General features: G+C 42.2%; 1 protein-coding gene across 9 annotated transcripts in view; it reads right to left on the bottom strand.

The window, feature by feature from the left end:
• Nucleotides 1-234: 234 nt before the first annotated feature.
• Nucleotides 235-24,462, bottom strand: part of CCDC201 (coiled-coil domain containing 201) — a 193,029-nt gene continuing 168,801 nt past the window's right edge. For 8 of the 9 annotated variants that reach the window (XM_085607376.1, XM_085607372.1, XM_085607377.1 and 5 more), the window contains one exon: nucleotides 8,672-11,639. In XM_085607376.1, the coding sequence (XP_085463502.1) occupies nucleotides 11,478-11,639 (162 nt within the window). In that variant the 3' untranslated portion in view covers nucleotides 8,672-11,477. Of the gene's footprint in view, nucleotides 2,194-8,671; nucleotides 11,640-24,462 lie in introns of those variants that run through there. The other variant, XM_085607380.1, reaches the window with a different exon arrangement.

The following is a 24,462-nucleotide window of genomic DNA, read 5'->3' as shown; positions in this document are numbered from 1 at the left end:
CATTTGTAATGTGGCACATGGGATATCCATCACGTTTGTGACAGAGAATCCCATCTGCCCAAGTCCAAATCAGGCCCTTAGTTTGAATGTAGACATTTTGACAAGGTGAAGGTGTGAAAAGTATCCCGCTAGTGCAAGAACTTAGTTGGTCGCAGAGTTTAAATTTCTCCCGATTCAAGCTTTTTCTACCAAAATCCAACTGCTCCATCAGGACCTCAGCCAGTGGCTATTCAACTTCTAGAGGACTTCTGCAGATGCAGCCTGTCTGCCTGAAATCATGCGGAGATCCCAGTCACCTGTAATCAGTAACTACTGATTGCCGCTTTACTTTGTCTTGTTTTATTTACCTTTAACTTTAAAAAATGCACATCTTTAGTTCCCCTATTTGGATTGTCATTTTGTCATCATTTTATGCCTTACATTTTTCTTTATTTTTAGAAATTGGTTTTTGGAATATTTATTTGGTGTGTTTAGACTTTTTAACTGTTTTATTACAGCTAAATGCTTTCCACATTTTCCAGAGTTAAGCCTGTCTGCTCCGCGGTACAGCCATCATAGGATTCAGCCCAGATTTAAATTATTGAAACTATGTTTTTTACTCCTGCAAGTTTGTGGGCTTGTACTTGTAGTAGATCCACATTCGCCTCAATTAATACCCTACTTTCACACAGTAGCCCTGTCTTACAAGTACAGAAATGAAAACCTCAGAATCTAAAGACAATCAACAACGAATTTCCCAGTTACCCAGTTTTGAAACATTTTCATAAATACCATGAGGGTACGTTTGAGAGGCTGGAATGTTCAGTGCTCTACTCTATCCCCAAACCTCCTAGGAGATTAAATGAGGGAGCATCTTACGAAGAACGGAATTAATGTATAGTATTGAGTTTGTTGCTAAGGAATCGTATGGACCAAATAAGGATTAAAAGTTATTTGTGCATTTTGGGGTACATTATAAATGATACGCAGAAGGTTCTGCTCCTGACCCTCTTTGTTATCTTTAATTGCTGTCCTGTTAATCTTTGGTTTGTAAATGATATACTTGTTTTAATTATCAACAGACATGGTTTGAACAGATTGTGAATTGTGGAAGTGTCCATCATTAGAATTCTCCTGCTTACTACAAGGTAGACTGGAATGATACAGCTTATGGATTTCTAGTAACAAAGTAACAACAAGGACAAATATTGGAAAACCTTGCTAAATTACATGTGAAAGAGTTTTTGCCTATTTGGACTTAAAAAGAATTCTTGGAATTTGCATGGTTTATATTATTGTTATTTTTCATGATATTTAGGTTTATGATCTAAATTATGTATTACCAGGACACATCACATTTATCATGATGAAATTCAATAAATGAGGATTCACTATTTTTTCCAGCGGCATGATAAGAATTTACCACTAATGCATTATACATTGCATTCCATGGCTGTTCAAGGGATATTAATAAGATACAGGGCAAACCTCCTTTTATGAATGCAAGTTTAAACATATCGAAAATTATTTGTAAAAAACTGGTTCAAATACATATATTTCTAAGCATTGTTTGTAAACCAAGGTATTTTTCCACATCTATTGTGAACATATAATCAGCACTTTCAGTGATGGACACGTGAGATTAAAAAACTGACTTGTGGTGACCAACCCCTATGGTGGCTGAAACAATTTGTTTTGGTCATGCGCTTTTTGTCGCCTAGTGAATAAATACATTGGGCGCACCACCAGAACGTGAGTGCTTTCAATTTAATGTGATGTAGGTCTGTGGGATTGCCTTACTGACGCCCTCAATTGCAATCTGAGAAGTCAAACAACAGCTTACGTGTTTCAGCCGGAGCAGTCAACTGACCCATAGAGTTATATATCAATCTACTGGGAAGGTGTTTGTCAAAGACTTCTCAGATGGAAATTCTCTTTTTTGTACCAGACGTTATCCTCTCTAATGCGGAGGACATTACCTCAACATCATAACTGCTGGTATTCTTCAGCCCTCACCACTTAAGTAGAAGCATTTGATCTATTTATTTGATCAATAACTTGTGTCTTTTTTTAAGTGATAATTGCAAATCCATAAATGAAATCTGTAGGTTTAGTGTTGAATTAATGTCAGGCTTCTTCAATTTCCAGTTCATGTGTAGTTGCTTCTTCTATATTTTTAAGTTGATGCTGTTCCCATTTGTATAGTCGTCTTTTCTGTTTGAGAAAAATATACATTACAAATCAGTTACTATTCTAAATATTTGGGTATGTGTTACACAAAATATAATAGATTAGTATTCTAAGGCATTATGAATTAAATTGCATTATAGTACAAACAAACTGTATAGTACCAGCATATCTACATACAAATAATAGCGTTTTTAAATTCTCCACCAATGTCATCAACCTGCTACACAGATTCGCTCCTCTTAAACCTGTAATACATCAAGTCAACAATGTAGGTTGTCACTGCATTGGAGGAAATGCATAACAGAAGTCATTATATTAGGTTCACAACATTGGGGGACTTTATAACAAAAGTACTACACATTGTTTAGTGTTAAGGCAATCCATCAAGAATCACTAAATTGCAGTCAACCAGTCAGTAGCCATCCCAGTGCATTCTGGTCAGGGTGGTCCATCTTTGTGATGTTGCAGTTCTTCCAAAGGAGTAAAGCTTGTTAACTGTTAACTTCTTTCAACTATTTCATTTTTCTTCACCCCAGACACATTTGTTTCACAACTAAATTTGTAAGTTACTGTTAGCGCTACAACCCATAACTTGTACAAAAGTCATGCATGCCAAAGCTGGACGTCAATTGCAGTGATTGGTATTTCACCCTCAATATAACAAATGCAATTACAAAAGTTGTAAACAATGTGACAAGTCAGATTATTTATCACATAAGCATTAACATTACCAATGAAACAACAATGACTATAGTGATATTTTATTTATTTTTTGGGTATGTGTTATGTATTGAGGTTTTGCTTGTATGTGTTGTTAGTTACTAGTTTTATTTTTCCTAGGCCATAAGCATAACGTTTGGAGTTGTTCTTTCTTTATATTTTGTGGGAAACATTGTTCAATGACCAGAGATTTTACAGGTCAAAATGCATCATTATAACATTTTCTTAATTATTGGTATTTTTCTACCAAGCAATGAATTAATACAACATTGGTAAATGCAGCATTTATTTCTTTGTTTTATTGTTTAAAAATATTTAGATAACTTACAATGATTTCAGAGCCATCAAGCACTGTGGACGTTTGACAAACTGAATACAATGCATTAGCATTGCAAAAATCTCCTCCCATTCTTCAGCTGAATGTTTTCTGGCATTCATGAGTTTTTATCAAGGTCTCCCAACCTAAACAGAAGCCTCAAATATCTCATCCTACCAATCACTGCAGTATGTATTAAGGAATGTTTCTCTCACTGGCCCCAGATGTTTCTGTATGATAAATTCTTCCTTACCACAGGGTATGGTTCCAGCTCAGCTGAAGCAAGTGATTAGACCTCTACTAAAGAATCTCTCAGCAAAATCAATATTAGAATTATATTAAAACTATATTTCCTATATTTCAGGCTCCTCACCCACGCACACAAAGCGCTACACGACAAGGGCCCCGAATACCTCAACAACCACCTCTCGTTCTACATCCCCACCCGCCAGCTCCGCTCCGCCAGCCTCGCCCTCGTCACCGTCCCACGAATTCACAGAACCACCACCGGAGGAAGATCGTTCTCCTACCTGGCAGCCAAAACATGGAACTCCCTACCCGCGCACCTACGACTGACCCAGGATCATCTCACCTTCAGAAAACACCTCAAGACCTGGCTGTTCGAGCAGTAGCGACACCCCCCCCCCTCCCTTCAGCGCCTTGAGACCCTCACGTGTGAGTAGCACGCTCTATAAATGTATTGATTGATTGATTAAGCAAGATTGTTGAAAGAAATTGCAAAGCATTTCCAAATGCATTTAAACATACTTTAACACTGTGGCACTCACACAGTCAGTGATAACAAATGACTCCAAAGATCTAGCCCCAGATGAGTATCGGCCAGCAGCACTGATCCTATGCCACCTGCAATACCTACAATATCTCCTGAATTTTAGAGTAAACTCTAGATTTGCTCAAATCTTTTCTTTCAAATTGAAAACAATACATTAGACTTGTGAGAATGGAACAGGAAACCATCCCTTTAACCCCTTCCCCGCTCATGACGGAACCACTCCGTCATGAGCCACGGGTGCCGTGTGCTCATGACGGAGTGGTTCCGTCATGCTGCGGCCGTTGGCCGCCGCTCCGCCCACGCGGTGCTAATTCCCTGCCTGTGCGGGCGATTAGCGCAGTGGGCGGAGTCGTGACGGAACCACTCCGTCATGAGCACAGCTCAACCGTGACTCATGACGGAGTGGCTCCGTCATGAGCACAGCGCCACCGCGCTGCCCCCAAACCCTCCCCAGCGCTGCGGCGGAATTCCTGCCGCAGCCAAGGGGTTAAAGGATTTTCCAAGGTTCTCTGGTATCATCAACCCTATTCGATGTGTACAAGTACCCACTCCTCCAGAAATTCATCACTACTATCTTAGTTTTTCTAGGTGTATATTGATGACACCCTGAACCTACTTCGACTTGAGAGTGACTTGGAGGAGGCATCGCCATCGTCCACAAGAACACCATCCGCATCACGACCAACACCGACGACACCCTGACTACCGCCGAACACCTACACTTCCAGATCCACACCGACCCCAAGACCACCCTCAGAGGCAGCCTGATCTACCGACCCCCGGGACCACGCACAACATTCAGCGAAGACATCGCCGACTTCATCAGCCCGCACGCCCTCCCCTCCGCTGACTACATCCTCCTGGGGGACATCAACTTCCACTTGGAGAACAATAACGACCGCAACACCACCACCCTGCTTGATAACCTCGCCAACCTCGGACTCAAGCAGCTGGTGTCCACCCCCACCCACCTCGCCGGACACACACTCGACGCCGTCTTCTCATCCAGCAAAGACATCGCCTTCAGCCACGCCACTGGACTCCACTGGACGGACCACAGCTGCGTCCACTTCACCTTCAGAAGAACCACGGTCCACCACCACCAGCAACAGGAGGCTTGAAGAAGCTGGAACAAGATCACAGCCGACCAGCTCGCCGCTTCCCTGAGACAGCACCCTCCAGCCAGCTCAGCGAACCCTAGCCAGGCCGCCGACAACCTCACGAAGTGGATCAGCACCTGCGCGGATGAACTCGCCCCACTGAGGACCCCGCCCAACAGACCCGGCAGCAAGAAGGCCCCATGGTTCACCGACGAGCTCAAGAGCTCCAAGAAGAACTGCCGAGCCCTCGAGAAAGCCTGGAGAAGGGAGCCAACACCGGACAACATGACCACCCTCAAGCTCGCCACCCGGAAGCACCATCAACTAATCCACGCCACCAAGAAAACTGCATTCAAGGACCGGCTGGACAACAACGCACACAACTGCAAGGAACTCTTCAACATCGTGAAAGAGCTCTCCAACCCCAACGCCGGAAACAACGACATCACCCCATCGCAAGACCTCTGCAACTCCCTCGCCTCCTACTTCCACAACAAGATCGCTGACATACACAACAGCTTCATCCCACAAACAACGCCCCCCACGACCGCACCAATGCCCCCCACCACCACCCTCAGCGCCTGGACCCCGATCAACACAGAAGACACCATCCACACGATGAACTCTATCCACTCCGGATCTCCGACCGACCCCTGCCCTCACCACGTATTCAACAAGGCCGACGCTGTCATCGCACCCCACCTGCGAGACATCATCAACACCTCCTTCGACACCGCCACCTTCCCTGAGAGCTGGAAGCACGCCGAACTCAGCGCTCTACTAAAGAAACCAACAGCGGACCCCACCGAACTCAAGAATTACCGCCCCATCTCGCTCCTCCCGTTTCCAGCCAAAGTCATCGAGAAGACCGTCAACAAGCAGCTGGCCGCCTTCCTCGAGACGAATGGATCCCTCGACCCTTCACAGTCTGGCTTCCGAGCCAACCACAGCACCGAGACCGCCCTCATCGCCGCCACCGATGACATCCGAGCCCTGCTGGACAACGGAGAAACAGCGGCCCTCATCCTCCTAGACCTCTCCGCGGCATTCGACACTGTCTGCCACCGCACCCTAGTGCAGCGCCTCAGCAATGTCGGAATCCAGGAGAAGGCACTGGAATGGATCATCTCCTTCCTCGACGGAAGGACACAGAGAGTCCGCCTACCACCGTACAAGTCAGAGGCCACCGAAGTCATCTGCGGCGTCCCCCAAGGATCCGCACTCAGCCCCACCCTCTTCAACGTCTACATGAGCCCCCTTGCGGCCATCGCACGCCAACACAACCTCAACATCATCTCCTACGCCGACGACACCCAGCTGATCCTCTCCCTGACCAACGACCCCGCCGCTGCCAGAGCCAACCTCCACGAAGGGATGAAAGACGTAGCCGAGTGGATGATGACCAGCCGCCTGAAACTGAACTCAGACAAGACGGAAGTCCTCATCCTGGGCTCCTCGCCCTCCGCCTGGGACGACTCCTGGTAGCCCCCCGCCCTGGGCACCGCACCCAAACCGACAGACCACGCACGAAACCTGGGCTTCATCCTGGACTCCTCCCTCTCCATGACCAGACAAGTCAACGCCGTCTCCTCGTCCTGTTTCAACATCCTGCGCATGCTACGGAAGATCTTCCGGTGGATCCCCACCGAGACCAGGAAGACGGTCACCCAGGCCCTTGTCACCAGCCGACTGGACTACGGCAACGCCCTCTACGCCGGAACCACCGCCAAGCTCCAGAAGAGACTCCAGCGGATACAGAACGCCTCAGCCAGACTCATCCTCGACATCCCCCGAAGCAGCCACATCTCCGGACATCTGAGAGACCTGCACTGGCTCCCCGTCAACAAGAGAATCACCTTCCGTCTCCTCACCCACGCACACAAAGCCCTACACGACCAAGGCCCGAGCTACCTCAACAACCGCCTCAACTTCTACGCTCCCAAACGCCATCTCCGATCAGCCAGCCTCGCCCTCGCCGCCGTCCCCCGCATCCGAAGAGCGACAACAGGAGGAAGGTCCTTCTCCTACCTGGCCGCCAAGTCCTGGAACTCCCTCCCTCCCGACCTGCGCCTGACCCAAGACCACCTCTCCTTCAGGATGAAGCTCAAGACCTGGCTGTTCGAGCAGTAGCGGCACCCCCCCCCCCCCCCCCCCTAGCGCCTTGAGACCCTCCGGGTGAGTAGTGCGCTTTATAAATGGCTTGATTGATTGATTGATTGAGTAAGATCAGTAAATTTGAAACTTTTCTGTGAATATTTTCTGTATCTGAAAGAGGGAAAAACAAATGTTCTCAACTTTTGGAGTGGGTGTAATCAAAACCAGCCACACACTGCACATAACTTGTTGTTTTGAGTGAAGCTCAAAGTTTAACAAACAAATCAAATATTCTTGAATTCTGTTCGACACAGATGTCCTTGGTCCCTCAGATAAACCTTTGGGCAAATACATCAACGTAAACCAATCCATGCTGAGAAAAATGATCCCTCTTCTACAGACCAATCACCACATCAAATTGATAAGAGCTTTAGTCCTCTCAAGAAGGGATTATTGCAATATCCATAAAGTAGACCTACGAAAATCACAGATACAGGAATTACACAGGAACTAAAACCAAGTGGCTAGAATGTGTTTTAAACTCAGAAGGTATGAACACAGTTCTACAGCCTTGAAATACCTTCATTGTCTTCCTCTACAGCAAAAGATCAAGTTCAAATCATTATGTACCATGAAAGAGGAATTCCATGATTTTTTTTTCTTTACTTCAGAATATGATCACACAGTATCATCCCAGGTGTCATGACTTTGTTGACTATTGGTCACCAAACGAGACCTCGCCCTGCGAACACTAGCGTTAACAGCCTCAGACTACGCTGCTCTTTTACCCAACTCGACCCCCTTTGTTTCATCTAGATGTCACTATGCATATGCGGGGATAATTTATAAGGCACACTATCACTGATAGCACCTATAGATATCATCCCCTTGCACAACGGTCAGCTGCACAGGGGTTATTACACCTCTACATAAGGTCAAATTAATTGCATGGATAGACAGTGTGCATGCATGATTAACATAGCACACTTCTGTGTTTATTAGCAATATGAACACACCATGTTAATTGTATTTGACCAACATGCTACGACAACTTTTATGTGTGTTTGTCTTGTTTTCTCTCTCCAAACAAGTGTTTGTCTCACCAGGTTGGGCATAGGTTCCTACAGAAAGAGTTCCTATCTGCGCTTGGACGCTTAACTCCTTAAATATTAAGGAATTACAGGCTCACAGGCCCCTTACTTCCTGGAACCTGTCTCACTTTGTTTTCACCTTTTATACCAGTCCTGACGAAGTGCCACGTGATCCCTTAGTGACCAACAGCGAGCGCGAAACATGTTGACCCAGTTTTAGTAGGACTTTTCACCACAGCACCCATCCTGAGAGCAGCGGTTAGTTACACATCTGCCCTCTAGATTCTTTCCAAAGAGGAGCTCCAGGATCCACTTCTTTTTAAAATGCCGTATGAACCCGTGAATAAAGCCTTGGTTCTGGGTTCCATATAGTAATTTTAACACACTCACCCTTTTTTATAGGCCCACACACCCTCATGCACAACTGCGGCATCTCCTCAAAAGATCTCTGCCAAAGAGCCCTCTCTCGGGTCCGTGAGGGACTGCAGCAGCACCCCCATGAGGAGCAATGCCCGATGATGAAGCAGGACACTCGCAAGGATGTGTGAGGGCACTATATTTTAAAGGAGCAATTCCCCTTACACTCACGCTGACCCAACCTCACGACAATCTTTCACACCAACAGTTGGTCTCTTTTTGAGTTCTGAGGAACAGCCACCCCCCCAAGTACATACACGACTATTGGTCACTCCCAGGTGGCTTTGTTGTCTGTTAGCCAAGTCTTAGTCTGTTAGCGTTATGGGTGACCCCTTCCAGTAGCCATATTGCCACCGACACCAGTAAGCACCAAGCAGGAAAGTGCCCTCCAAAAGGTGCCCCTAGCAGTAAAAATCCACCAGGGGAAAAACCTCAAAGAGATGGTGGAGCGCCTAAGTTGGTATCAAAGCACAAGGTAGAGTAGACTGCAGGACTGCAGATAACAGAAACTGGATCAGGAGAAGATAGGTGAAGAAGATAAGGCTGGGGATGGAATTGCTGCACAGCTGGCTCCAGGAGCAAGAGAACACAATGAGGACACTCAAAGCATTGCAATGCAATAAATGCCTGAAATCCTCCCACAAATAGGCCCCAAACAAGAAAAAGAATCATACAAAACCCCTCTATTAGAGTATGGGATAAGGAGTTAAAATTGTCTTTCCCATCTCGGATTGGGTTGTTGCATATGTTTTCAGTATAACCACAAAGGAACACTGGGAAAAAGACTGGCTGGCAAGATGGCTGGCAAGATGGCCCGATGACTATTCTCCCCAAAGTCCAGGACATCACCACTGAGGCATGCACTGTTGGGCCAAGCTAAAGGTAAGGTAATGGAAAGGAAGCACTGGCCCGCTGGTGCCATCAGAAGGCTGCCGCTGTTTGTGCTAAAAAGAGGCAGTGCATCCTTTTCGTCTGTGTACAATCAGGCAGGGTGTGAGCAGTGCAACACCAGGAGGGATCCGAGGTCTTATGCTTCCGTCTGATGTTCCAAGTTAGCTCTACATTATTTAAACATGGAAGAAGACCTCTTAAAGCCATGGTCATTTACTTTTGGAGTGATCTTCAGCCATCACTTACCAGTTCATTCACCTACCCCCCAGTTTCAGTAAGGCCTGTAACCTGTCTTTTCTTAGATGACTTCTGCACAGTAATGCTTTCACAGAACCATCAACCACGTTTCAGAGGGAGCATGACCTATCTTGATCAACATTCCATCATATTTCCCAGGTAATCCCAACACTTAATTTCAATATCTGCTGAGACCTAAGAAGAGGACAGAACCACTCTAATCTGTTCTCATCTAGATGTAGACGTGCTGGAATAGATGAATAATGGAGATAGATTTGACAGACTTACAATCATGCAAGCCAAATTTATACCGAAAACTGTTTTCACTCCAAATGCAGATGTGGGAAAATTAACAATTCCAGATCACCACTCTACGAACATAAACTGACCAGGCAGTAGCAGCGGAAAACAGGATAAATGGATAAGCAGCCCAGTAAATATGGTGGAAACTATTAGAATTGTCAACGCATGTAATTTCTGTGAGAAAACCTATTACTGTGAGACAGCCTATTACTTCATTTTTTTTATCTGTCACCAGTTCATAAGTTTGATTTGTGATCATTGACTGAAGGCCTTGGACAGGAATAGGACACCGAGAGTACAACAAATGGGTCATGAGCCTCAAATTGATAACTGTGTGGAAGAAAAGGAATTGGTGCTAGCAGCATTTTGACTCAGAGAGCATAAAGGGAATAACTTTGAGACATATAATAAACTATTAGTGGGCGTGAATAAGTGATGGACAAAATAGACAAATACATAAGAGGGCTTCAATGGGATGGGATATTTCAGAACTGTTTGGGCAGCAGGGACCCTGAGCATGAAAGAAGGTGATGACACAAAATGAGATATAAGCAGAGGATCATAAAGGAAGGACAGGATAATTTTTCTCAAGTTGGATAGTCTGTTGCCATGGACAAGCAGTTATAAAAAAATAGGCTGTGTACCTCAAAGTCAGAGGTTGTGCTGTCAGATCCTTACTGTACACCACAACATAGTGCAATGCACCGAGTAGCAGAGACAGCAACACATCAAATTCATTGATTCTGAGAAGCCCTTTGACAGTATCCCCCATGGCAGCATCTGGCGCATACTGGTGTATATGGCGTACCACAGCAGATAGTTCTCCTCATCAAGAGCTTCTATGATCATTTTATTAGCAAGATGGGAGATAGTGATTATTGCTTTGAAGTCAAGACCAGTGTGACACAGGGATGCATGATGTCAGAGTTACTCTTCAACCTAGTCATTTGCAGGGCGATGCAATGCACAAATGAAGACCTAGCTAGAGGCATAAGATGGACCTTATTCTCTGTACAGGAGGACCTTGACTAAGCGGATGACCTAGCCTTCTTTTCTCACACAGACACCAGCGTATGCAGAAAAAGGCAATCAACATAAATGATCGTCACTGAGAAATCAGAAATCATGCCACTTAACACCCCAAAACATTTACCAATCAAGCTGGTTGGAAAGGACCTAACCATGACCGTAGAGGTCATCAACAATTTAAGAAATGCTATCAGTCATGATGGCAGGGCAGGCAGTGATTTCAGGAGCCGACTGAACAAGGCCAGGGATGCCTGCAGGATGTTGAACAATGTGTGGAGGTCATCTTAGTACAGCACAGATACCAAGCTGAGGCTTTATCAAAGCTGTGTTCTGTCCACACTCTTATATGGATCTGCATGCTGGTGGATGATGAAAAGCGAAATCACCAAATGATCAGCATTCCACACCAGTATCCCGAGAAGAAATGTGTGCATATTCGGGCTGCGAACCTTCTCAACCAGGAACTGCTTACCAGATGCCTGCAAGAGACCATAGACACCATCAATATGAGAAAAAGTTGGAGATGGATAAGACACCATCAGATGTGAACAAGACTCCTTCACAAGAACAGCTCCTTACTGGATCTCAGGGAGCAAATCGAAAAGAGGCAGGCAAAAGAACGCTGAGAGGCATACGGTGGAAACAAACATGAAGACACTGAACCACAGCGGGAGCACAATACAGAAACTTGCCCAAGACAGACAGAAGTCAGATTAACAGGCAGTAAGTAAGTAACACACAAAAAATACTAATTTATGAAGTGCATTAAGGGTAGAATTCCAGAATTAATGTGAGGCAAACTGCATCTAGCAGCAACTAGAACAATCGGAACAATAGCACTAAACTCAATAACTGGAAAACATGCATATTTGTACCCACATTCCAGTAAGATGATGGTATACCAAGAATCCATATTTATTAAAGCGTTTCAGGATCCTGTTTACCTATGTACTTACTTAGCTACGGACAAAATATTTGGATCAGAAATGTTGTAACAGCTTGGTTATAATAAAATTGTGTAGTATCTGAAAGTGATAGGCAACACAAATATATAGCATTTGACACTAAACATTTCTAGCTAGTAATGTATCAATGTTCTAGGTGGTATTTGCTATACAGATGTCCAATATGCTATGTGCAGACTTACAACACAGTTTGTATTTTTTGTAATAAAATTCGTTTTAGTGATATGCAAAAAGCCTGGTGCAAGTTTGAGGCCCAAATGACAAATAGTATAGCATTCCATTGCAATAGGCCTAGCAGGTAAAAGATGGGAAAGTTGGAAGAGAAACATCGTGTTTTACTTGTAGTGAGCAGTGAATGATTAGAGGACCAACAGTTATGTATGATTAATATTAGTATTGGCAAATTTTAAAATGCCCTGTTTTAGCCTTCAGCGATCATACTTGGTGGTGGTAGGTGCAGGTAAGGGGTATGGCCAGTAAAATTAAATGATTCTTCCTCTCTATCTTCAATCTGTGTCCCTGCCTTTATCAAATAAACCACATAAGCTTTGAAACCTTCTCCTTCCACCCCCTCTGGTACATTCAGAATCCTTAGGTTATTTCATCTTGAATTGTTCTCCAGTTGCTCTAATTTCTCCTGAACTTACTGTTCACTGCATCTTAGCACCTGTACTTTCGCCCTGTGTTTATACACTGAATCCTTCAGCTCAACAACCGTGTTTTCTAGAGTCTAGGTCCTTCCAGTCAAAAGATCAATTTTTCCCTCAAGAGTTTCAAAAGATCCCTGTATTTCTCCCTGGTTTGCTTCTGAGATGGCATAGCCCTTCCTAATGTCCACAGACAGTGATCATTGATTTGAGTGAAGCAATGGTCGCCTGCTTGTAGTGTAGATCCTATATTCCTGATAGGCCCTGAGCATTGGAATAATATACACTAGTTTTGACATAGGACTGAGGTCAGTATGTCTCTATCGAGTACATTAAACTTAATTACTTGTGTGTGCCAGCTAACTCAGAGGTCACTAGAAACGTCTTGAATAAACAAGAAGGAATTAGTTTTTGACAACCGCATAAACATGATAACTTTGTTTCCATTAGAATCGGAACTATCTCAGAATCGTGGAAACAATAGATAACAGTTTCACTCAGTCAATCGTGCATGCTTCGTTTGTACAGAGTTACACAGAAATAGATAGACGGGCGTTTCAATAAAAAGGTTTTTTTGAACAGTCTTATTTCTCGTGCAAGAGATATGAACTGCTATAATCGTAAGACAGAATGCAAAGTAAAATATGTGCAGCGTTCGCAGTAAGATAAAAAATACTGCAATAGCATGGTTTATAGCTATGACAGATATTCATAAAAATACATACATAAATAACACAGGCTAAAATGGTAATACTCATCTGATGCTTCTAGCTAGCTCTACCCCAGTGTACCTAACCTAAGTGTAGTACGAGGTAAGAAGTAGGTGCTGTTTGTCTATAGTCTAGTTTAGCTATAGTTGCCAAGATTTGCCAAAAGTCCCTCTAGGTTCTAGTCCGCTCCATACCTTAGAATGAGTGAGGTTGGAATCTCTTTTCAAGTCTCGATCTCTAACACCCCGCAAGTGGAGTCAGAAACACTGGAGCTGGATTCTCTGCAAGGAGGATGACAGCGTCTGGTCAGTGCATCAGGCGGGGACTTGACTTCCTTCCAAACTTGCTGTGGCAAGCTGCGTCGTGCAAGTTGGCAGCCGAACCGTGGTTTGCCATGGTAAGCGAAGGTATATTTATACCTTGAAGGTGTTTAGGAATGCCAGTATTGACGTAAATGTCGGGCAGAAGAACGTCATGAATGAACCCCTAAGGAATAGATGTTCATGCTTAATAAATGAGTTCTTGGAGAAATCAATATCCAAGCAAGGGGAAGTCTTAAAGGCTTAAGAGTCTGGTTTTCCAACAACTCGTTGTGACGTAGATGAACGGATGTAGGTGGCCATGCCTGTATTTGGTTAGCATGGATAATGCCTAAATAAGAGTAGGATTTCTATGCTTAAATATGGGCAATGCGAATTGTGCCTATATAAGGACATAAATCGGGAAACCTATATACGGTATCTAAAATCGACACACAACACCCACTGCACTTTCGCATTAACAACATTACTAAATCCTAAATATGGTAAACATATGTAAAACATAGCTACATATGGATGGCTAAGAACATGTTTAAAAAGTACATTTGTAAAATGCATAAAAACTGATGCTATGCATAAAATGCACTGGTGCTGTACATATCAAAGCAATGTTTCATTCCAAGCATATATTTATATTGAATGCTAAATGAATGAACATACATATATACATTATAAAATGGCTCGTAAATACAGAAGGAAAAAAAAAGCCGAAACCATTTCATGTCAATTTACATAAATCAATTGTGTTTGACAAGGTGACATATTGTCTCTGAAAGTGTATCAAAGAATTCTGTTCTCTATGAATAGTTCTACTAGAAGCAGATTACTGTGCCAAAAAAGAAAAATTCAAATTTGGAGAAAAAAAAATTAATCATAGGAAAAAGTTCCAAGTTTAGTCATTGTTTTTAAAAATGAAGGCCAATTTCCGAGTCATCACACAGTGTGCCGAATCAAAAGTCAGTGTAGGAGGGTGGAGAAAACCTGAAATCATCTAATCCTGTAGACAAAAAGTCGTCTACCGTTGTAGGTGAAAGTTGGATTGCCTCGTTTAGAAGACTAATCGCACATAAATGAGAAGCATCGCCTTCAGCATTGGTCGCATCAGCAATGTTCGTATTGGATGTTACCTGCGTGCCTGTTGTTTCCTCTTGTACCTCAGCAGTAGCAATTTGCGTCTGTGATATCTCAATGAACGCCGTCATCAGGATTGGTAGCCGCTGGGGACAACACACAGCTTGGGCCGTTACCGGGTCCAGCAGAGTATCAATATCTGTAGTCATGACTGATGGGAGTGTTAGACAGATGTCTAGCATGCATTCTTCACCGCAAAGCAGGCAGCGTAGAAAAAGTAAGATGCAATCTTGCCAGATTGGTCTGAATGACAGAAACCATGTGGTATTTAATTCTCGTAGACTAGGTAAACCCAAAATTTGGACGATGCGCTCACGACACCTTATCTCCAATAGCACTCTCTCTATGCTACTCGGAGTGACGTCGGTGATTCGGCTTGCCATATCGGAGCAGTAGGAGCAAAAATAGGATCCCTGCAACAAGTCCAAAAAGTATTGGCAGTCCGCCAAACACAGAGTGCACGAAGTTGGGAATTATTCCGAGGACTACTTGAAAAGGTGCTAACAGTCCTGAACACACGGTCTTAAATATATGTACAATACCGCTCGTATCAGACATGTTTAATATATGTTCCAACATTTCAGAGAAATGTATAGGGCAGTTTGTATTCAAAAGGGCATGTATCTCGGCAGAAGTCCTTGCGACTTGTAGATCATAGGTTTCTTTGGCCGAGGTCAGTGGCACAGTTTGTTGTAAAAGAATGGCTTTCATTCTGCTTAGAGTATCAATTTGTATAGAAGAAATGTTCAGTGAAGTCCATAGAGGCGACTCCCTGACTGTCTGTATTTGTGGAAACAAGACGTGCGTACAGCAAGTGACCCTGGATGTAACCGTTACTAGATATGGGATACCTGGCAACATGCCACAGCAGCTGTGATCATTCAACATGAGGTAACTTCCATTTAAAAGTAGTCCAAAAATTGGATTAACCACCACAGATGGTGGGCCTTGTAGGTGACAGGATAAGTTTGTAGTGGAACCATCGCAGGCCCCATTTAAATTAATACCCTGACAAAGGAGAGAACCGCTCAGTGCATTTTCACAGTTTGTACCACTAAGAAACACTTCATGCCCCCACTCCAACATCCAAGAGATGTGTGTAAGGTAAATCCCAAGATGTCTTGATGTATTCTTTACCCAACCTTTCATATTTGCCTGCTTGTATATGTTTTGGGCAGGAAACGGCCTTAACAACAATTTTTTTACGAGTAGCCTTAACAACGATTCCTAAACAACGACCTGGACCTGAACCACAACCTCCTTAACCACTACTTCATTTACAACGACTGATAGAGCTCCAATTTTTAAAGGCAAGTTTATTTTTTTCTTATGTAACCTCTAGCAGAGGCAGCCATCATCCACTCAGGGAAGATATATTTTCTGGTTACACATTTTAGATGAATTTAAAATTAATATGTATACAAGAAATGTACAGAGTTACTGTTGTAATGGGAAACAGTCTATTCCTTAGTTCTTCTACACCGATTTTTACTGACATTTGCCTACTAAAGTTTTATTTGTAAATTTGTGATAGGTGAGAACCTCTTAGACATATTTATTTGTTTAGTTAGGAGAGTCACTTCCAGAGTGAGAGTGGCTTCCATGACGGATTGATGCAAAGGTTGCTGGGAACACACATCTGGCATGGGCCACATTTGCATCATTCTTGAGCATTACCAGAGTTTGCAAATCGGGCCCATGCTATTCTTCTGGTTTCTGCGATGGCCTTTTATCTGCTTTTATGATGATTTGAATGAGAATGTCATAAAATGTGTGAGACGTTCTGAGATTTCCCCAGAGACAAAGGTATCCTTCTGTGATGTGCGATATCACTGAAACCAGAATAAATGCCACTTCCTGCGATATGGCAAAGGGGTCAAAGCTCACGTGATGTGCCTAACTCTGCCTGTTATTTTTGGGGAAATGCTGCCATTCTTCCTCTGTGTGTGGAGTATCCAGGCTGTTGTTCATGTATGAACACATCAGCAGCTCCCGGTGCAAGGCAGGGGTCTCCAGATTTAAGTGTATGGAGGAACAACGCGATCGCTTCTACTACTGACAATAGGAGTATTACTACTAATAGTAATTGTAATAATTAGTAATAAAATAATGAGAACAGTAATAATAATAACGCTAATAATGACTATTCTAGAGGGAAAACTGGCTGTTCTGGTCTGAAAGGCCGGCATGGCATGGGGGAGTGTGTCGTCTTAGAGAGGAGGCCCACAGTGTAATCTCCACAAACAAAGGAAGAATTGTAGCATTCCCCCAAAATAACAGGCAGAGTTAGGCAGTGATTTAAAAAAATACCGGGAAGACCTTAAACATAATAAAGCACACCACTGATAACTCACATGGCTTCAAGTGCCAAGTAGATCTTTGTATAATAAACAGTGTTTCCGGGGCTCACCCTTGTAGCACTCCTAATAGTGAAAAAACAGTCAGTTGTACTGTAAATATAACATGAATCAGTGACAGAATTATATTACCAAATTATTGTGAATTTGAAAAAATTGAAAAAACTTTTTTTCATTGCGCATAATGTTCATACACAATCACATATGGCGGGATTGAAATGATGAATCAACCAGGTTCCAATGTGTTTGATGATGTTTAATATCCTCCAATGCATGTGATGTACACGGAAATTGCCAACACGTGTTTCGTCTGTACATGAAATAAGTACAAAGACTTTTTCAAGGCTACATAATGAAGACATGCAAAGAAAAGGAGATTTTTTTTTTTTTCTATGAGTCTGGATAATATGAAGTACAATTGCTACAAAAGAGCTATACAGTCCACCTTCCTCAATCTATGTCCAAAAGATGACAATGAATTAAAGAAGCTTACAGGCAAATATATGATGTTTCAAGAGGTGGGTATTAGTTGATGTGAAGAGTATTAAGCGTCAAAGAGATATGAAATAAAAATAGAGAAGAAAAATATCACCAAAACTGTGTAAATATAAACCAAGAACGTGAATATCAGAAGGAATTTAAAAAAGGAAGATTGGAAATAGAGGAGCGAGAGACCCTATAACCAGTATTAATTGCCGATTATATGTAATGAGATAGAGAGAGTTGAAAAATAGTATGTACATTAAGGTAGAGGAAAACAAGAGAAAAATGTGAAAATAAAAATAGAATATAGGCGCTTAACCGACGAAAACAATATATAAGAAGTTCAAGGTGATGCCCAAACAGTGGAAGAACATATGAAGTCCAAGGTAGTGCCCCAAAGTAAAAAGGCGAAAAAATGTTTCCAGCTCACCTAAACTTGTAAGTGCATGAGGATCACACTAGCCACACGAGCTAATAATCCATGCCTTGAGTGTAAGGTGCAAGATTACAGGGGCTGAGAAGCATACCTTGGACTTCATATGTTCTTCCACTGTTTGGGCATCACCTTGAACTTCTTATATATTGTTTTCGTCGGTTAAGCGCCTATATTCTATTTTTATTTTCACATTTTTCTCTTGTTTTCCTCTACCTTAATGTACATACTATTTTTCAACTCTCTCTATCTCATTACATATAATCGGCAATTAATACTGGTTATAGGGTCTCTCGCTCTTCTATTTCCAATTTTCCTTTTTTAAATTCCTTCTGATATTCACGTTCTTGGTTTATATTTACACAGTTTTGGTGATATTTTTCTTCTCTATTTTTATTTCATATCTCTTTGACGCTTAATACTCTTCACATCAACTAATACCCACCTCTTGAAACATCACATATTTGCCTGTAAGCTTCTTTAATTCATTGTCATCTTTTGGACATAGATTGAGGAAGGTGGACTATATAGCTCTTTTGTAGCAATTGTACTTCATTTTATCCAGACTCATAGAAAAAAAAAATGTCTCCTTTTCTTTGCATGTCTTCATTATGCAGCCTTGAAAAAGTCTTTGTACTTATTTCATGTACAGACGAAACACGTGTTGGCAATTTCCGTGTACATCACATGCATTGGAGGATATTAAACATCATCGAACACATTGGAACCTGGTTGATTCATCATTTCAATCCCGCCATATGTGTATGAACATTATGCGCAATGAAAAAAAGTTTTTTCAATTTTTTCAAATTCACAATAATTTGGTAATATAATTCTGTCACTGATTCATGTTATATTTACAGTACAACTGACTGTTTTTTCACTATTAGGAGTGCTATCTTAGCCAAATCTTTTTAAGATAACATAAATATTGCAAGTCCGCTAAAGCACAGCCAGAAAGCAAGTTGCTCATGGTATGTTCTGTTTTGATGGTAGTGGAAGATTCGGTAAATATGTAAATTGAATATGTTTCGTGGTTCAGGAAGTCGTGGTTCAATACTTAGGAGTTTGGCTTTGATCGTTGTTTAGCCTTCGTGGTTTAGGTACTCGTGATTTAGGAGGTAGTTGTATAATCATACAACCGTTTTAGGCAATTCTGAAAATGGAAAGTTGTAACAGGCAGAGTAATTTTACCAGGTATGATCCACTCAGTAGCTGGTTTTTCTGCCACCGTGAATGGTAATTTCTCCAGTTTTTCAATGCTCAGCACTATATAGTCTGCTCCCCTTTGTGCCAGTTTGATCTGTTTATCAGTGAGATTGAATTCTGTAAACAGTGACGTAGTGTTGATTAAACGCCAAGGCACAGAGCCTGAATGCAAGGTTTGGAGCGTCCAGCCTAATAGCATTATAGAACGTAATTGAGACTGACCATGTTGCAACATGACCAAGTCTTGTTCCATGATGTCTATGGCAGAAGACACAATGCTGTCCAATGAATATATCCTGGATGACAGAGTCGTTAACCCATTGTCTACTACAGAGAGAGATTTCTCTAAATCAATACGATCAATTTCTCGTATTCGTTCTGCAGTCTCTGCTTGGGTAATCTTCCATATTTCATTATAAGCAGCGTAGATACCGGCATATATGAAATGTTTTTGACGCGGTTTTCTTGGTCCTATCAAGAATTCCCTGAGGTCTGCGCCTTCTTTAAGTAAAGATAAGTGCTGTTTTACATCCTGCAGTGTAGCTTTCTGTAGCCAATCAAGGCAGAGTTTCCCTACACTGTATGTTGTTACTACCCCTGGATGCGGTCTTTGAACATAGCGTGGGTCTGGCCTATTGATAGTGAAACCCTGTGTTTTGTTCAGGAATCGATCTTGACAGTTGTTTGTGTCTGTGGGCCAGAGCAACCATTTTTTCCATTCTGGATCTGATCTGTTGTGATTCAAAATATTATGTACGTCGACCTCCCCCCGTGTAGTGCTATTGCTTGCAGGTATAGGTATGATTGGTGTGTTCATGTCTTTGATCTTAGCTAACAAGACATTTGTTGGACAGTGTCATTCAAAAACATAATTTGCTCAGGGATGATACAGGCTCCAAACAAAGCTTCTACCCCCTGCACTTGCCAATCTTTTGTACCCCAGACAGATTTTGTCTCAATGTGGTCTTTCCAAAGGTCAAAACCCTTTCTAGACAGTTGGGCAATAAAGGCTGCTGAATAAATCTGTTTCGCATTTGTTAACATATCGTTCCTGTCTTATTTACATTCTTAAAATAAAATGTTTCTGGATTTGATAAGTTGAACCCTGAAAAATATGGAAATTTCATTGCAAAAGTTTTTGAGCTACCCCTCAGAGGTGTAGGACAATGTTCCTATTGGTTATACATAAATACATTTCTAAGTGATGCAGTTTTATGCAAGAAATGATGACCATAGTGGTTATAACAATACATTTGTTCATAGTCTGATGAACCCTCTAAATATTCATGATTTGTGAATACTGCAGACATGATGTTATTAACAGTCGTGAAGTCCCAATCATCAGAAAAGGTACTAGAGGCAATAAAGTCACTTAATGAAATTTTAAATAAGTGTGGAATCTTCAAATGTTCTGACGGGCCAAAAATGTCATATTCAGTTCTTTCCAAAACTATACCATCAGGTATAGGAACGGCTGTGATGTTCACTGCTGATAAGTCTCTTGCTTCACGATGGGATGATTTGTGTAGCTGGAGAAGTAAGTTCACTCTTTTACTTGCTGTGTCCATTTGAATATATCTTCCATTTATCAGCATACCCAGAGTTATTACCAGAGCTAACCAAAGTAGGAAGAAGAATATTCCCAAAACAATCCATAGTTCAATCCATGGTGAAACCAGATAAGTCTTTTTCAGGAGATGAAAAAAAGTCTGTTGCTTGTTCTTTGAAAGTTCTTTGTGCTGGCGTTGTTTCAAGTTTGCTGGGATCCTCAGAAAACGTATCAAAGTTCATGAAATAGCCAGAGGCAGTTCTGTCAATGGTTGGAATTGCATCAGGATTCATTGAAATCGATGGAACCAGTTGATCACTTGTTACTTCGTTGTAGACATGTGTATCAAGACGAACTGTCATTTGGGTCTCAAGAGGGACAAGTTCGATAGCTTTGTTGCTTAGTCCTTTATTTCTCACTGTAGAATCTTCAAAGGTGAGGAGTCTCTCAGTTTGAACCTCTTGGATTGTAGCTAGCGGAGTGCGCCTGCTACATTGTCGGAGTCCACTTGGCCTACTGCTTAGCATCGGGCACATAGTGTGGTTTTGATTAGGTCGATGGACACAAATCTTTTCTTCTTTTTACCAGCAAGGGGTGGCAGTAGTACTGTTCTCGATCTGTGGATTGCTAGGAGAGGTACTGGTTGTCTTTAAGAAGGCCCAAATTCCTTCTTGTCCGCGATCTTTTCTCTGACTAGATCACCAAGCTTTGGGATCCAGACAGGCCTTGCTGGGACGGTTGGTTTTTTCCCAGTGGTGGTTGGCTTCAGGAACACATTGCTTTGTTTCGATCTTAGTTCATTTAAGTCCTGTAAAAAAGCCAAACAATCTTTGATATCAAACTTTTTATTTTCCACCACTGTGCCTTTCATGTAAAGGTCCAGAATCAACATTCTAGTTCCAAACAGGACTTAATATGGAGTGACGCTCCCTAGAGAACTTCTTGGCAAATTGTTTAATGAGCGTTGGACCCCATAAAGATGTTTGACCCACACATCATCCGAACCTAATACCCTAGCTGTTATAGACTGCTTTGTGTCCCGGTTTTTTCTTTCCACAACAGAATTTTCCTTAGGATGGAATGGAGAAGAATACCACAATGCTGCGCCCAAACTGGCCATGGCTTCTTTGCAAGCTCGAGAGATAAATGCAGGACCCTGGTCAGAATGTAGCGTGCCAATTGCGGATGTGCCGATAAAAACTCGCAAATCTTTTATAACAGTTCGAGCGTCAGTCGTGCACTGAGGACACATCCAAAGAAACCTTGATTTAGTGTTTGTGGGCCTGCATTCGTCCACAGGGATGGCTGCATGTAGATAGTCTAATGCAGTCTAACAATGGTGTCTGAACTGGGCTGACTACGTTGTATACAGGTGCCTGGTGGCGTTCTGTACTGCGATCTCTATTGCAGTCAATGCATTCATTGATAAAAGTGTGAATCAGTGTATTCATTCCTGGCCACCAGTACATCTCTTTTAGTTTTAAAATTGTTTTAGAGATCCCCTGATGTGTCAGACCCTCTCCCAGATGTGCTTCGTAAATCAAAGCTGCTCTTTGTTCCATGTTTGGTAATACCCTATCCCCCACTCCAGGAATTCGAGCAAACGGAACACTGTTCGCATCAATTATATATGAGTATTTGAGTGGAAACGTTTTAGGTAACGCTGCACTGCTGCCTTTGCTTGAAGCATTGACAGCCAGTATTATTTCACTAACTATTTTCATTTTTGAACAAGTGATTGCAGCTATGGAAGCCGTTTGCACAGCCCCTTTGGCGACTTCATCAGCCAATGAATTCCCTTCAACGTGAACACCATCACGTTGATGACGCAGCGTATCACGTGAGTGTTTTGTAGTCCGTTTCGCAACTGAACTACCTGTTCCCAAAGCGTTTTATGCTTGATTGTGCCACCTTTTGCAGCTTTGAAACCATTTTGAAGCCATTTCTGTAAATATTCATTGTATGATTGAACACAAAAAAAGGAATCGCACACTGAGTGTGGGGAATTCGCGATCCATATTTTCAAGTGCCATTTTAAAAGCTTGTAGTTCAGCTCGCTGAGCGGTAAAATCTCCTAGAGATTGCGTTCTTGTGACCATTGGTCTGAATTTGCCATTGAGCATACGACCTTTAACGATTGCGCATGCTGCACTATAAGCTTGCTTCCCCCCTGTAGCGGGTTGTGCAGATCCGTCGGAATAAATTATAAATTTGTACTGGTCAAGAGGGTGAATTTCAGTAGGCAGAGGAATTTCGTGTTTGTATTGCAGGAATGCTTGTGTTTTTAAATAAGGATCAAAAACATATTCAACATCAGTTGCAGCAAGAGAATTAACCCATTGTATCCATCTTGGATGTAAAGCTTTTGCATTCGGAATACTGGCTTTTGTAACTGCCTCTAAGGCTGGTACAGGGGTGACAACCATAATGCGTTTCTCCTGTGCTAGGTCTCTTTCTTTTGCTACAGCGGTTTGAACTGCTGTCAGAATTTTTTCTGTCGATGTGAATTTCATTTCTGCTTGCATATCCAAATGTGATTTTTATGCAATTGGTACTTTTTCACCTTCGTTAAACGTTAAGTAGGTGAATCTGCATTGACCCGGAATGATTTGGATCACTAAGTTGCGTACGATTAAGCGTGTTTGTAAGTGTTTTGTTGCTAACATGCCAGCTTGAAATGAACGCAGGATATCTGTGTGTTCCTGTGTCCAATGTGTGATTTTAAAATCAGGTTCGAATAATTCGTAGAGAGGTTTAACCCTTTCTTCGTAGTTTAGAATGTATGTTCTTCCAAAATTTAGGAAACCTAGAATCGATTGTAAGTTTTTCATTGTTTTTGGAGGTTGGAGCAGCGCACACTTTTCTAAAAAGTTGGCTGCCAGGCTTTTGCCTTCACTTGATAGTTCATATCCTTGGAAAATGACGTTGAGATGGGCAATTCTTGATTTTTTAAAATTGAATTTATAACCCTCAGAGGTGAAGCCCAGTATAATGGTATTCACCCTGTTCAAGTGCCTGTTCAGGCCATCGTTTGTCAGATAGATATCGACATATGACAATGCCTTGTCATCATAAATTTGTAGTAACTCTGTTACTCTTGCTGAGAATAACCCTGGACTATTCTTGAATCCCTGAGGGAGACGACAGAATTGACCCTGTGTCCCCATTATTGAGAAAGCTGTCAAACACCTAATTTCCTATGTTTTGACAAAAGAAACCGTTAGAAATATCCAATGTGGTTTTATATTTTTTACGCACAATGTTATTCATTAATGCTGTACTATGTGTCTGTAATCCAAAACTAGACAATATGTATTGTCTGGTTTGGAAACAGGAAACAAAGGATTGTTCATTGATGAGGTGCATGTTTCAATCCCCCCTTGGTATTCAAGTTGATCTAAGATCTCCCTGACCTGTTTTTTAGCTTCTTGCTTAATTGGATACTGCCTTTGTGCAGTTGGTTGATTTTTTAACTAGATCTTATGGTGAGGTGAATCC

The sequence above is a fragment of the Triturus cristatus genome, chromosome 5_2, assembly GCF_964204655.1.
Source record: "Triturus cristatus chromosome 5_2, aTriCri1.1, whole genome shotgun sequence".
Lineage (NCBI taxonomy): Eukaryota > Metazoa > Chordata > Amphibia > Caudata > Salamandridae > Triturus > Triturus cristatus.
This window is presented reverse-complemented; position numbering and strand designations above follow the sequence as displayed.